Genomic DNA, 15,153 nt, shown 5'->3' with positions numbered 1-15,153 from the left:
ATAAGAAAGACGGTTAGCTATATATTAAGTGTGATATTAAAAGTTATATCTCTTCTCTTTATAAGAATACTTTACTATCTACTTAGAAATAGTCGTATTTAAAAATACTTATTTTCGATAATAACCTATAGTTAAACTTTGCTATCGTTGGATTTAAGAAGTTTAATAAATCTTCTAGACCCTATAGAACTACCCCTTCGCCGAAATCTTTCATAGTTTCTTCTTCTTCTTCTTATACTAGATTGGGTCAAGTAACGCCTTTAAGCTCTATAAATTTATATATTTCTTTTTATTCTAATTTAGTATAGTTTGAAATAGCGGGGCTAAATTAATCTCGCTTCGCTAATATAAAAATTATTAAAGCTTTTTTTAATAAAGGGTTAGAATCTAATAAACGAGCTTACGTAGAAGAAGTATTAGCATTAACACTAGTGTCGGTATTGGCGTTTTAGCGGTAATAAGAAAAGTAGCCTAAGAGACCTCAGTTAGTATCTATTTAATTATAGCAATTTATATTATAATAATTTTAGATATCTTAGTATTAGTAAAAGTAGTTTAATGCTAGTCTAAATTTTAATACTTCTTTCTACTCGTTATAAGTTTCTATCTAAGTAGATTCGTAGTAATCTTCGATAGCTATAGATTAAGGACCTTCTTTTTAGAATTAGCTATATCTATTCTAGGCTACTTCGAAAGAAGAGTATTCTAAATATAAGGATAAGAAGCGAGTTAATAAGAAAGTAGAATCTCAGTCTTTAGTAGGTCTATTTAATAAATTAGAATATAATTCTTCTATATCGATTCGATATATATTTAAGAGTATCAAAGTCGATATAAGTATAATAGATCTTATGGTATAATTACTTACTATATATAAAAAGTTAAAGCGCCTTTATATTCGGGTTTCTAAGAAATGAATTTTAAAGCTTACTGCGGATACTACGTAAGCTTCTTTAATTAGCTTTTAGCCTACTTTTATCTAATAAATTCTATAAATATCTATACTACCTTTAGGGTATTTATAAGCCTATTAACCTATATCGGCATTTTCTTCTATATCTATACCTTATAAGTACCTATATCTCAGCCTTCTTAATAGACTTTAAGAAACCCTACTACGTTAATATTCGTATTCTATATTAATACTTCTACTATAAAAGCTGAGAAGTATATACGCTTTCTTAGCTCTCTTATGGGTGTGGATAAGATGTTTTATATTTTTATTATTATAAAGAAATTGAATAGATTTAACGTTAGCCTCGAGAAATCTTATACTTAGACGAATTAAGGTTTTGATATAAATATAATATCTTCTAAACTAGTACACCTTTTAAGTTTATATCTTTATCTATTTTCGAAGATTAAATTTAAAGATCTTTTTATATATATAGCGAATTATTATAATATTATATTAGAGTATTAAATATAACTTATAATTAATATAAAAGAAATCTAGAGAAATATTCGATACTTTATAGCTTCGAAAGTTATATTTATTATAAAATTAGAAAGATCTAAATAGTTTAATTTAATTCTTAAAATTCTATAGTTTTATTCTATAGATACTTTTATTTCAATTTATCTTTCTATTATTTTTCTAAGAGATAAATTAATAGATAAGAAAGTTCGAAGAATCGTGGATTCGAAAATAGTTTTCTACAAAGATTATAATTTGTTAATATATTTCAAGTCCGCTATAAAAACTTCGAAAGCTATTAAATAAGAATATAGCTAAAGACTTTTGTTAAGAAAATTAATTTTTTAGAATCTAATAGTTCTTTTAATTCTAAAGATAATTTATTAGATATTAAAGAGATTAAGCGTTAGAATTTTTAGTAAATTAAGTTTATCTTAAGTAAGAATATTAAATTACTAAAGCTCATAGAAGCTTATTTTAAGAATTTAAGCCTCTTAAATACCTCTATTATTATCTTTAAAATTCTTTAATTCTTTTTCTTTATTAAAGTAAGTAATTATTATAAGCTTTTTAAATTAGTCTATCAAAGTCTTTAGTACTTTGAAAACGCTAGTATTATTATTTTTATAGATATCTCTTAAATAAGTATTTTCTACTAGAAGAATAATTCGTTAAAGTCTTTTATAGTATTTCTTATTATTAGAATTTGAAAAATAGATTAATAAGCTAGAATTAGATTTAATTCTTAATTTACTTATTATTATAGTAGAGTAGAGACTATAAATATTATAATTACTATACTAATATAAATATCTTAATAAAAAAGATCTAAGAGATCTATCTTATATAGAATCTTATTATATATTAAATACGTATTATATCTAATATAAAGTCTACTTTCTCAGAATCTTAAAAGCGCTAGCCTTCTTATATAAAGTAATATTTAAAAAGTTTATTTAGAATAGTCTCGAAGATAATATCTATAAACTTACTAAATCTGCGTAAATAAATATCTATTTTTATAAAATATACAAGCTATTATAGTAGATAAAGTCGAGAATTTAAAATCTACTAATGAGTCTCAAATAACTTTTAATTATTTATAAATTATAAAGCTTTTTTTAGAAGCTTATCTCGAGCTAAGTTTAAAAGTTTACGATTATCTATCTAATCTACATTATAGATACTTATTCTTAACTAATTTAAAGTATATATATCTTATAATATCTCTATATTCTAATGATAAATACTACTTTACTTTTATTATTTTAGATATTAATTAAGATATAATCTATAAGAATATAATAGAGATTATAATCTATAGACTTTATTATAACGAAGCTAGCTTATAAAATATTTAATTCTATTTCTTTAAAACCTTCTTTACTATATTCATCGAATTCTAAGATTCCACTATCTTTTATATTCTATATAAATAATTTCTTTAATAGCTTTTATAACTTCGAGGATTTATTTTCTTTTCTATAGTATTATTTCTTTTCTAGAATTAAGTAAGCTAAGTTACTCTTATTCTTTAAGAAACTATAACTATTTATATTATTAATTAAGGCCTTTAATATAACTTATATTATTAAAAAATATATTTATATTTTTAAAAAATAGATTATTAAAGTAGTTAAGTAATCTATTTCTTTAAATTAATCGAAAGTTTAAGATTTCTTAAAAACTATTAATATTACGCGTCGATAAGTAAAAAACTTCGTAGAAATCGTGAGATCTCTTTTCTAAATTTATAAGAAAGATAAAATAGCGATAAACTTAAGTAGAATAGCTATTCTTCGAGATCTCTATATATTAAATATATTATAAAAATAAGTATATACGATATTAATCTAAGTTAAATCGTTTATATATATACTAATACTTCCAATTTTACAGCTAGATATACTATTACGTAGTATTATACTCTTACACTATAAGAAGCTATTCTATTAAAAGCTTTATAATCTTAAAAATCTATTATAATAGAAAAGAATAAGAAAATATCTATATTATATAATTCATTTATCTTTAATTTTACTTAAAAGAAGTATTCTACTTATAAGCGAGAACTCTACGCTATTATTATATTTTATAAAAAGTATAACTACTTATATAAATACTCGTATTAGTCTACTATAATACACACTAATTATAAGCCTCTTACGCACTTTCTCGACTTAGATCTTTATAAGGGAATCTATAAGTATTAGATTAATAAATTTTATCGCTTAAATCTTATTATTTAGTATATATCTAGACCTCGAAATAAAGCTATTAATAACTTATCGAGAATCTTATTCGATATTAAATACTTAGAGAATATTATAGTTATATAAGTATAATAGAAATTAGAGAATTATAACTCGAAATAAATCTAGAAGAATAATAAGAGTAAATTCGATTTATTTCTAGTAGTACTCATTAAATCGGAATAACTTAAAGTTATTAATAGGGGCACGCTATATAATATTTCTTCTTTCTCGCTAAAAGCTATTTCTACTATAGAAGCTATAAAATTATTTATAAAAGTCTTTAATAAGATCGATAAGAACGTTAAGATTTAGATTAAAGCCTTTCGCAGTAGTATCTAATTTGGCGAAATCTATAAATTTCTTATCGTAGAATCTTCGATCTCTACTATTACGCTACTTCGAAAAGCTTTTAAATATTAGAGTAATATAATATATTCTATAAATCTTTCAAAAAGGCGTATACTTATCTTATATGCCGAAAGGAAAAGTACTTACTATACTTTAGAAAGTTTATAACGAAAGCGAATATTAGATTAAGATTAATATTCTAGTAAGACTACGTAGCTACTAAATCTTAAAAAAGTATAAGATATTAAGAAATATATTATTAGATATCTTAAGTATACTAAATATAGACCTACTATTAGATCTTAATCTTTATATTCTATTAAAATTATATATTCTTTCTAGCTTATAAAAATAGATTTTATAAATTTACTTAAAATTACTAAAGTAGAATCTACTTTTATATTTATAAAAATCTACTATATAAGTAAATTTATAATTTTCTTTATTACTATCTCTATTAATATAAAGAATATTATCTAATATTTTAAGTTATTTTTTACTATATATAGAAAGTCTTATATCTATTATCTTAATCGCGATTAATATTTCTTTAATAATAAATTAAAAGAATTCTTGAGATTTAAAGATATTATCGTTATATATAGCCCTTCTAATACTTTTAAGAGTATAAGAATAATCGAAATCTATAATAAACTACTAAAAGTAGTACTTTATAAGGATTCCCTTTATACTAAATTAAAATAAGATCAGCGTCTATTAAAGATTAGAAGTTTAATTAATATACGAGTTATTAAATACTTAAAAATCTCTTCTATTAGTATCCTCTTCGGACTACTATAAGAAGCTTCTACTAGTATATCTACCTTACGTATACTTTTTAAATATAATATTTCTACTTAAGTCGCGAAGTTAAAGAATCTTACTAGCTATATTTAAATTATATAATAATATCTTATTTATTAAATAAATCTTTATAATATAATTAGATAATATTTAAATTAGTAGAAGAAGAATATAGCTTTTTAATATAATAAGAAAATTAAGTAAATTATATATTATATTAGCGATCTAATTATATTATATTAGAAGAATATAGAAAAATTAGAAGCTCGTTAAAGAGATTTATTTCGAATAAGTAAATATAATAAATTCTATAAAAGATTCTTCACACTTATATAACTTAATAACTAAAAAATTAGATATATATTTTACGGAGATTATTTTAAGAACTTCGTTACTTATATAGACTATCTTCTAAATTCTATTACTTTCTTAATACCTTAATAGTAAACTACTTAACGCCGTCGCTAGAAGCTTTTCTAGAGGTTAATACTTCTTATAGAAGACTTTAAAATCTATACTTTCTCGAAAGTCTATACTTTTCTAAGAGTTTATATTTTCTTAGAAGTATATACGCTTACGAAAGGCTTTAGAAATAGTAGTTTTATTTTATTTTTTTTTAAGTGCTATACTATACTATAGCTTTATTTATTATAGAAATAGCTTTTATTTATATTTATATATAGCTTTATAATCGCTAGAGCTCTATTTTGTTTATTCCGTAGTAGTTGAAAGGTGCTTTCTACGGGGTTATTCTTTCTAGCTTTATATAGTATAGTTTGCTTGGCTAGATCCTTAGGGAATCCTCGGGATCCTGCCTCCATAGAATCTACATCCTCTTCTACCCACACGATACCTGGTCATCCTTGTTCTTTGTGGGTTTGTATGTTGCGCTAAATGATGTTTTTGCTAATGCCACCCGAGATTGCATATCTCACTTCCCCTTTTTGTGCAATTCTTTCCAGACTACAGAGGTCTGCACCGAAAGTCCTGCACCCGCACTAGTGCAGCCCTAACCCTACTTTCGGAAAGCGGCCCTGTAGAGGGGAAGCCTAAAAATATCTTCTCACAGCGCATGATGGGATTTAAGGTACTTCTTTTAGCCTTGATAGGGGTAGTAAGCCCCGAAACCTGGCTAGGGCTAGGTGCGATTCCGAAGAACTCCAGACGTATTGTCCAGGTAACCCTTTAGGTGGGGCGTTATCCGAAGTCTGAGCGCAAGAGTCTTGGCGGGTGCAGGACTTTCGGTGCAGACCTCTGTACGGCGCCCGATTGAATGGTCGCTTTTGGGGCCAGTGGGGAGGCGCCGGGGATTCTGGTACAATTTTCATGTGATGGAGTGGCCGCGCCGCCGCTCATGCTCTATTGGGATGGAGACTTGAACGGGTTGGTACCTTGATGAGCTGCGAGGAAGCAAAGCGCCCTATGGAAACGTGTGCAAATCAAGGAACGTTGGTAGGCGACAAGACAATGAGGCCACAAGGGCAGCTTCTGACAAGCTTGCCTTAGGTCGCGATCATTTGCGAATAAACACCATATGTTAATCCTCCTGCTCGCTCAGCAGCCTATCGAGCGCGACTCCGATATCGTTTCCTTTGCCATCGGGATATGCTTCGCCTGATGGTTGTGAGAGAAGAACAGTAAATAGGAGCGAACGCAAGACAAGATGACAAAGGGATTATTCATGATACTTACCGAGTATTGGATGCACGATTACGCCAGGGGCAAAAACATCCAGACTACGCTCCTTCATCCAGTTGTCTATCTTGTCCCATTGGACGCATTGGTGGTGGCCTTCGTCTAAGCCTATTGGGACTCGTGTCCTATCATTGGAGTTAGAAGTGTCATGCATGGTGGGGAATACGGAGCATACGTTGCGCCCCACTGCATTGGGAGAATGCTTAGGTCCGCGTTGCACTGGACAGTCTGGAGTAAAATGTTGAGGCAATGCTCTGTTTTGTCTCAGCTTGGTGTTTGCAAGACGACTAGTCTGGACTTACGGCCGTGATGCTTGATCAACATCGACTCTTGATCGGTTTTGTTGGGATAGTAGTGGTCGAAGTACATGAGGTGATGCAGGCGTTTGACACCTAGGGCTGTCAGTCGAACATCGCTGTACTTCTGTTGTATACTGACAGTGTAGGGAGTGATAGACTGATAAAGTAGCATAGTACCCCGACCCATCGGCAAGTTCAACAAGACCTGGTTTGTCGCGATACTCTCCAAGCTCCTTTTTTGTGAGACGAATGTTTTGGTCTGATATTTCTCAATTAGTACCTATGCTCACATCCAGAGATTGGTGCAGCAATTCTCACATTGGATGAGCTCTGCCCATGCAAAATCTGACTCGGGCGAAGGTGGCCCAAATTCCTTGTGCAGCCGGTTCGGGTCGGCTGAACCGTTCCTGAAGAAGATGTTCGTGGGATCCCACGTTTGTGCCTCGTATGCTATCGCGTCTAGTGCTGGTGCTATGCAAGATATCGTTAGGTACTGGCCCTCTCTTGAGAAATGAGCTTACTGTAGACAAGGCTTGGTCCATACACTCCGAAAGGACAGTGGTTTCTGGGCCATTGCCAGATCGCAAGGCAGAACAAGAGGTTGAAAGTACAGAGTACAGAGTGGAAGACGGTTGATTTGAAATGTCTGCGATAGAAAGGCTGTTGAGGCCGAAGTGGTAGGTCCTTCTCTAGAAAGCGATCATTGTCGGAGACACTGCTGTCACGATCGTCATATTGCTTGCTGGAGCTCTCAGAGTCCTCTGCTAAAATTGTGTAATGAGCCATCCGCAAAGATTTTCAGCAGGGAGAAGCGGGTTTAGAAAGCTGTCCTATCAACGGAGGCCCAGCGGGAAATGATTATTTGACAGTATAACAAGAGTCTGTCGGTGTGGTCTAAATGAGATGCCTTGAACAAAATATCATTCATCAGTAGATGTTCCGCAGTCTCAGGCTATACAAGGCTACACAAGACTATAGAAGCTATTAATGACGTCAAGTAGCGAGCTTTACGCATCAGGTATTTCTTGCAATGTTTGAGAGACTTTTCTTGTGTCGGAAATGCTCGAGAATGCAACATAACGAAGGACTGGACAAGTCCTGTTCAAAGAATTGCGTGATTGAGGGTTGAGGTGAGACGCAAACCGCCAAATTCAAAATTCAAACCCTGCTTCGTGCGACTGGAGAATCTCAACCTGTTCCGCGAACCTTCTTCATCTTCTCGCAGGTCTCGCTTCAAGGCAGTAACTTCAAAGTTCTCCATACGAAGCACCCAGTGCAACGGCGTCCAATTATACTCACTGTCTACCGGCAGATACTCCACTTCTGGTTTTCGTCCTGTATGTCCGGTTTGCGCCAGTTTCAAACATTGCAATGTGACGTTGAGTTTGTCTGTCAATGAAAGATGGGTATCTACAGCAGAGACATGGTCGGAGCATCTGTATTGATGGATCAGCGCGTTGTCTACCAAGAAAGGAAGCTCTGAACGCCTACGAAGCACCCAGTGGAACGGCGTCTGGAAGATACTCTTCTTCTCTTTTCGACCTGCATATCCACTTCTCGTTTTGCATGTCTTCCTCGCTTTGATTTCAAAGACTGCAAAGAGATGATGATATGACCAAAACGGCCCATACAAGCGAGCACGATTTCATCGAAGCAGATGATGAAATTGGTAACGCTCCTGTAGCTGATCAGATGACCTAGACCGCAGCTCATGCATCCGATCAACCGAACAAGCCGATCTCTCCAGAACGAGCACGGGACTCTCATGGAAGCAAGACGACAATTCTTCATGCAAGTACGACGGCTTTCATTTATGCGAGCTGTTGAGACATTGAATGGTACAGCTTATCGGGTAGCCACGATTGACAGCAGCTTTCGAAAGAGACCTGTAATAATAAATTTATCTTCTTCAATTGAAACGCAGCGACGATCGAATGTCCGGGTAAGTGTTGCAGCCTGACCGTCATTCACAGTCGATACTAGTCCAATTCGTAGTTCGCACTAAACTTCGTGACCTCTGCGCCTCGCATTTCGAAGCTGCCCTCGTCAAGCTTAAATATCTTATCAATTCCCCCTCTCTAGTCTCGAAACCAAGCTTTTCACTCATCCCCCAAGCAACCAAATCACAGCAACCACCCAAAAGTAACCCTTACGACGATTTTCTTGCAACGTCGGTCAAAGTCGATCAACATGCAACCACAAAAGATTCTCTATCTTATGGCGCTCTTCGCGATTGGTGCACAAGCTCTACCTCCGCTTCCAAAAGGTGTGTTTCTCGTTTTAGAGCAACATGGTACACAAGAATCACTCACCAATACTTGCTAGCAAACTCTCTGGCTGTCCGTACTGATGTAGACAATGCCTGGGAAGGGGGGACTGAGAAACGCGCCGATGTAGACAATGCCTGGGGAGGGGGGACTGAGAAACGCGCCGATGCAGATGAAGCCTGGGGAGGGGGGACTGAGAAACGCGCCGATGCAGATGAAGCCTGGAGAGGGAAGACCGAGGAAGTCTAGTGTGGTGGAGTTGAAAAGGGCTAGGCAAGGCATTTGGACAGAGCGCTCTAGCAGTAAAGTTGGGAGGATCCCTGTGAGGGGTCGGTGGCTCCATGATTTGATGCGTTGGTAGAAGTGATACCAATACCTCTTTCTCTTTTCATTTCATAGTAAGAGAGACTCGGCATTTGACCCAAACGAGCATTCAGTGTAGCAGAGCTCCTCTCTTCTTAGATATCGAAAGCAGCATTGGTTCCGAGTGCACCTTCTTCAGATATTCGATGCCAACTCTAGGGGAACTCTACCTCGGGCGCTTGGAACATTCCGAGCGTTACCAATTGTAGCTTAGCCGCTATGATGACGCTCTCTTTTCCTCTTTCATCCTCTCTGTCATTCAATCGATCACAACGACAATATCATCAGCTTCTCTTTCGCTCCTACACCGAATCCTTTGGCATGAACCTGAAGCAGATCTCCGAGCCCCAACAAGCTCAATGGGATCGGTCTTGACTCACGACCACACTACTGCAAATTGTCTTGAGATGGTGGACGGGAATTGCTACTGGACCTTGATACGAGTTTAGCAAAACAAATCCTCTCCATTGCAGCTCCGTGTTTACGCATGACGGTTGCCTCTCTGGATTCAGCCTTTCTTTGCCATCATCCACACCATCCTTCTACATATCTGGCAGTACTGCTAGGATGAAATCCCTGACTTCAAAGCCATTGGTTATTCGTCACTCATTTGGCTTTTTAGCTAGGACAACGTCCTTTGCACTCTGTGCATCACTTGGTAGGCTTATTAGTTAGGAGAAGATCCTTTGCACTCTATGCACCACTTGATTAGCTTATTAGCTAGGAGAATGCCCTTTGCATTCTGTGCACCACTTGAATGGCTTGTTAGCCAGGAGAAGATCCTTTGCATTCTGTGCACCACTTGATTGGCTTGTTAGCTAGGAGAATGTCCTTTGCACTCTGTGTACCACTTGATTGGCTTGTTAGCTAGGAGAAGATCCTTTGCACTCTGTGTACCACTTGATTGGCTTGTTAGCTAGGAGAAGATCCTTTGCACCTTGTGCACCACTTGCTCGGCTTCTCAGCTAAGATTATCCCCTTTGCGGGTTATTTGCTTGCGCCATTGGTATGGCTTTTTAGCTAGGATCAAAGACTTCACGAGCTTTTGCTTGCTGCGTTGGTACAGCTTTTCAGCAATGACAACGTCCTTTGCAATCCCGTGACCCACTTGCTTGGCTCCTTGGCTATAATCAACCCCTTTACAGCTGCCAGGATGTGTAAAGCCAAAAAGTCCGACATTCAATCAGCGACCATTGCCATCCTACCAGTAGTCTTTAAGAGCTGCCATCTGCCAGTGTGGCCGAATTGAGGAATCTGTCGGACTTCCTCACCAATCAATGGCACCACCGCAAGCACAGAAACTTCCACTTCAACGGGCGACAACTCGCTGAAAAGCATCAGCGTAGCGGATCTTGACGCCTACTCTTTTCCGCTCTATCAACCGGCCCGCCGCAATCAATTCCTACCACCAGCTCTTCCCACAGTCGGCGTAAGCCCGCTCCCCACATTTCAAGCATCCCAACCTTCTAGCCTCATCTCACCCTCAACGGCCTCCCTAGCCGACATCTTGACCGTGGCGGCCTTATACACAAAGCTCTGGCCTACTTCCACACGCACCCCTACTAAAATATCCTCATAGACGTCAACTGCAAGCCAGGCGGCAGCATCGAAGCCGAATATGGCATTTTTCGTCAAGTCTTTTACACACATCGCCGTGCTGTGGGCGTTACGTGCGGTCCTCGCCGCTTCTGGAACAACTGAATACGACATACGCCGCATTCGACGATAGTACGGGGCATGGAACGACGCTCAATGCTGTCTTTTCCGTGCAGGAAAGGAAACGGAATGTCGCGATCTTCAGTAGATACTTTGCTCGGCTCTGTGCGCAAGAATGGCGATATTCTTATGGGTCCGTCCGGCCAGAACAGACCTTCAGGCTTTGCTCGCAGTACAAGAATTGTACCACATTTCGGTCACGAGAACGCGGAGCGCCGTTCGCCACTGAAGATGTCATGTTGCTGAGCGATAGTCTCTGCAGCTCCACCTGCGCTCAATCTACGCAAGCGATGGAAGAGCAGGCTATGCAAAGTGTACGTTACGACGGACGTGCTGGAATCAAGATGTTGCAGGTGACCGACCGGAGGAAAAGGTGAGTCATCATACATCGCACTTTACGAGAGGAGTTCATCTGCAGAACCTAACGGGCTCACAGCTTTCATATGACTTCTGGATCTGTGAGGCATTCGACGTCGAGCGCATGAACGTGTGGCACAGGCATTGAAAGTTTCGACTTGACCATGTGCTTCACGAGAACTGTATTGAAGGACAACGCTTGAGTGCTAGGGAACGAAGGTAAATCGGAGGGAAAACACGAAGTTTAAGAGTGGCGGTGTTTACTACCGATCCGTTTTGATTGGTCTGTGTCAATTGATTTGTGCTGTATCGACTTGCAATGACAGAAGATAGTCTATGCTAGACTATGATTCCTTTATACAAGAACCGATCATTGGCAGCGCACAGTGTCTCTCATCCTGAATAATATGTCAAGAAGTGTTCAATCGCTCACAGCTTGATGGACGTTGGCATAGACCGTCTGCTGGATACATCTGCGGAAGTTTGGAATCCATTCGGGTTCGCCATTGGGAGAGGTGAGGCCACGAGAAGAACGTGGGTCACATCGCGGATTGCCTCGGTGTATGCGCCGGGAAGAATCAATATCAAGAAATCGGAAAGAAGGTAAATGGGCCAATAGCAATGTTGTTGTTCTCAAGATTCCAGACAGTCAACACAAAAGAGCGTTGAGTCTTCAACACCGCATACTAGCGTCCTGGCACGTCCCACTTAAAAGATTCGTCTTTAGCAGATAGCCACTTACCGAGAACAAGAACTTCATCGTGCAAGCTTGGTCCATACTCAGAGTACACAGAACAAACATGGCGTCCCTGGAGTCTCAGCCTGACTCCCATGCCGATCGATCTGAGTCTCCATCAGCATCAGCACGTCCATCTCCAAGTCTTGACGGATCAACCTCTATCACTGAGGGTATGCGACCCCTATCGTTAGCACGATTCCACACAAGCCGACCCTCGGCCGTGTGGGAGCCCGCCCCTGGAACAACCATCGACACCCTCCTGGCCAAGCACGAGAGATTCACAGAAGCGTGGAAAGCCTCGGAGGCCTACCGAGAGCTGCATGAGTTCTTTACCGACGTCTTACTCAAAATCAACACCTTTCAAATCAAGTCGTGCATGTGCCTATGCCTTGGCAGCATCGCGGCAGGACGGCCCTGTCTGGAGGACTTCGATGTTCCATGCACCAACTCACTGTCCCAGTTGGTAGCCTTCGAAAGCTGGGTCGAACTGCTTAGTGAGTACCATCCGTAGGGGTCTGTCGAGCAGGGACTGACCGGCGTTGCCATCTCCAGAATCGAAACACCCTATCGAGCAGATGTATATGCAGGACCCGGCGTTCAACCCCCTCGACATTGAGTTCCTCGAGCGGAGAGGTTTCAAGGTGATCGAATCCCCTGCGTCGGACGACTGTATGACTCCCGACACGTTTCTGTTCACTCCGGGCGGCGAGCAAGACCCGGTCATTGCGGCCATCGACGCCGCCCACCCTGCACTCTACATCGGCAACGATCTTCGAGATCACCCTTACATCACCGTAAACCCCAGCATCTTCTTGGGTGGTTATAGGTAAGCCCGTGATTACGAAGATACGCGTCCTCACCTCTCGACGCCAAGCTAATCGATGATTTTTCAGCCCGACATTTGAAGAACAGCTGATGAACAGCCTTCCTGCGGCGGAACCACTGGTGCGCCAGGCCCTGCTGCCATTCATGAACACGCGCATCCTGAAACCCATGCCTACGTCAGATCTCGCGACGTGGTTGGAGGGCGAAATCATGTATTACAAGCCGGCGTCGGACAGCGAGCTCGTCCCGGTGGCTTTCAACAAGAGTGACGAGGAGCTCTATGACGATGAGCAGGCGGAGGCTTATTGGAGGAGGCAACGAAGTCATGGATTTGCGACAGACTAGAGCGAGCGGAGCGATGCCGGGAACGGTTCGATCCTGAAGGATCTGCTTCTCCTATCATACGGGCATAACTTAGAGGTTCACAAGTGAATTCGATTCTGCTTCACTGTAGCGATGGAGACGTTGAGACCTCGTTCACGTAGAGTCCCATTTCTGTGCCGTTGGGCTTTCCATCACTTTCTTGAGCCGACAGGCTGTGCCAAAGATATTAGGGTTAGAGACTTTTTTGGATGGCTGACCAAGCATATCGTGTACGACATGTTCTGTTATGACCACCGTTTTGGGGAATGCGGATACGTAGCTGATCACGTACACGGCTATCCTGTGTCGCGGATCAGGAGTGACGGTGCAAAACCATCTCGGCGGATTATTGGGCATGGGCTCAATTGAGCTCAGAAGAGATTGAGGGAGTCACGAGGTGTGGAGAGATATTGTGGCGAAATGGGCAGATACTGTATGTACGTTTTGGATTGCTTCCATTGCTCGAGGATTACCTAGACACTTCAGACACATACTCACTAATTTTTCCAAATCCCATAATCAGCTCTCTTTCCACCATTGATTGAGTCAAACGGAATATCATTCGAGAAAGGAGTGCAAAGTGTCAGAGCTCATCTACATCACCTTTCCGACCGCTCCTCGCCTTCGACCTTTCTCGTTTGCTTGAGCTGTAGACGCATCGCTATGTTCAGAGCTTTGGTCTGTGCTAAATCTCGAAGGTGCGGTGCTGGGCACTAAATTGACACACACTGGAGTAGTATGTAGTATAAGGCATGCGAGTATGGGGCAGGGATACTCCGAGGCCGGTTCGAGGGGAGTTCCGCTTCCACCGCCTGAAATACCTGCCGGGTTTTTAAAAGGTTGTTGTTGGTGCCGGAGAAGGAGTCGTCAAGGAAGGGGCGGGTGTCGACGTATTACTAGAACTCGCTGGTTCTTTTGGGGTAGATGTGGTATCGATTGAGATGCCAGTGATCCTTGATACAACGGAGAAGAGAGCTGGTGGGATCGAGATCGACGCGGTACTAGAGGCAACGCTTGATACAACGGAAAAGAGTGCGTGTGGGATGGACATCGACGTGGTACTGGATGTTGCAGGAGTGTTAACATCTGACGTTGAAGTACTCGATCTAGTACCCGAGCTTGCTAGAGTGATAGAAGTGGAGGTGGGAGTAGGAGAAACGGTCCTAGAGCTTGCTGGAGTGTTAAGCCTGGAGGCAGGAGTAGCCGACGTGATCTCGAAGCTTGTTGGAATGCTAAGCATCGACGAGGAAGAGGCTGATCTGGCACCGGAGCTTGCTGGAGCGCTGGCCTCCGACATTGGAGTACTCGATGTGGTCTTAGAGCTTACTGGAGTGCTAAGCTCCAAACTGGTCCTCGAGCTTTCAGGAGTGCTGACTTGAGACGTTGAAGTACTCGGTGTGGCCCCAGAGTTCATTGGAGTGCTAGACACAAGCATTCCATTAGCTGTCCCATTGTGAGAGCTTCTGGGAATGCCAGTGACAAACACCCTACTGGTCGATGTGATCGTCGGACTTGTTGCGGTGCCAGAGACAAGCGATCCATGGGTTGTGGTATTCTGAGAGGGTTTTGAAGTGCTAGAGATGGGCGATTTCTTGGTTGACGTCGTGAAGGAGCTTGAAAAATTATCAGTAGCTGCAGCCGCTGAACTGGCGCTCGTAAGAGCGAATGTAGATAGCCTAAAGCAAGAAACATCACTCAGAGCCTC

The 15,153-nt window shown here is 39.5% G+C and overlaps 5 protein-coding genes across 5 annotated transcripts; 4 read left to right on the top strand and 1 right to left on the bottom strand.

The window, feature by feature from the left end:
* Positions 1-6,361: 6,361 nt before the first annotated feature.
* HO173_011308 (uncharacterized protein) lies at positions 6,362-7,604 on the bottom strand (the record flags this gene model as incomplete). Its single annotated transcript, XM_037313189.1, has 7 exons — positions 6,362-6,438; positions 6,517-6,644; positions 6,695-6,773; positions 6,822-6,911; positions 6,958-7,077; positions 7,137-7,289; positions 7,340-7,604. 7 exons carry the CDS (start codon positions 7,602-7,604, stop codon positions 6,362-6,364), a joined length of 912 nt encoding a protein of 303 aa, XP_037159854.1.
* A 1,404-nt stretch (positions 7,605-9,008) lies between these two features.
* Positions 9,009-9,334, top strand: HO173_011307 (uncharacterized protein; the record flags this gene model as incomplete). The annotated part of the gene is made up of 2 exons (XM_037313188.1): positions 9,009-9,084; positions 9,144-9,334. The coding sequence occupies 2 exons, from the start codon at positions 9,009-9,011 to the stop codon at positions 9,332-9,334; spliced, it is 267 nt and encodes an 88-aa protein (XP_037159853.1).
* A 2,066-nt stretch (positions 9,335-11,400) lies between these two features.
* On the top strand, positions 11,401-11,649 carry HO173_011306 (uncharacterized protein; the record flags this gene model as incomplete). The annotated part of the gene is made up of 2 exons (XM_037313187.1): positions 11,401-11,537; positions 11,601-11,649. 2 exons carry the CDS (start codon positions 11,401-11,403, stop codon positions 11,647-11,649), a joined length of 186 nt encoding a protein of 61 aa, XP_037159852.1.
* Positions 11,650-12,321: 672 nt separating this feature from the next.
* Positions 12,322-13,430, top strand: HO173_011305 (uncharacterized protein; the record flags this gene model as incomplete). Its single annotated transcript, XM_037313186.1, has 3 exons — positions 12,322-12,754; positions 12,813-13,086; positions 13,154-13,430. 3 exons carry the CDS (start codon positions 12,322-12,324, stop codon positions 13,428-13,430), a joined length of 984 nt encoding a protein of 327 aa, XP_037159851.1.
* A 959-nt stretch (positions 13,431-14,389) lies between these two features.
* On the top strand, positions 14,390-14,827 carry HO173_011304 (uncharacterized protein; the record flags this gene model as incomplete). Its single annotated transcript, XM_037313185.1, has 1 exon — positions 14,390-14,827. The coding sequence occupies one exon, from the start codon at positions 14,390-14,392 to the stop codon at positions 14,825-14,827; it is 438 nt and encodes a 145-aa protein (XP_037159850.1).
* Positions 14,828-15,153: the final 326 nt, after the last annotated feature.

The sequence above is a fragment of the Letharia columbiana genome, assembly GCF_014066305.1.
Source record: "Letharia columbiana isolate WasteWater2 chromosome Unknown Sc0000061_s0, whole genome shotgun sequence".
NCBI lineage: Eukaryota > Fungi > Ascomycota > Lecanoromycetes > Lecanorales > Parmeliaceae > Letharia > Letharia columbiana.
Note: the sequence above shows the minus strand (reverse complement) of the source record. Positions and strands in the feature narration are given on the sequence as shown.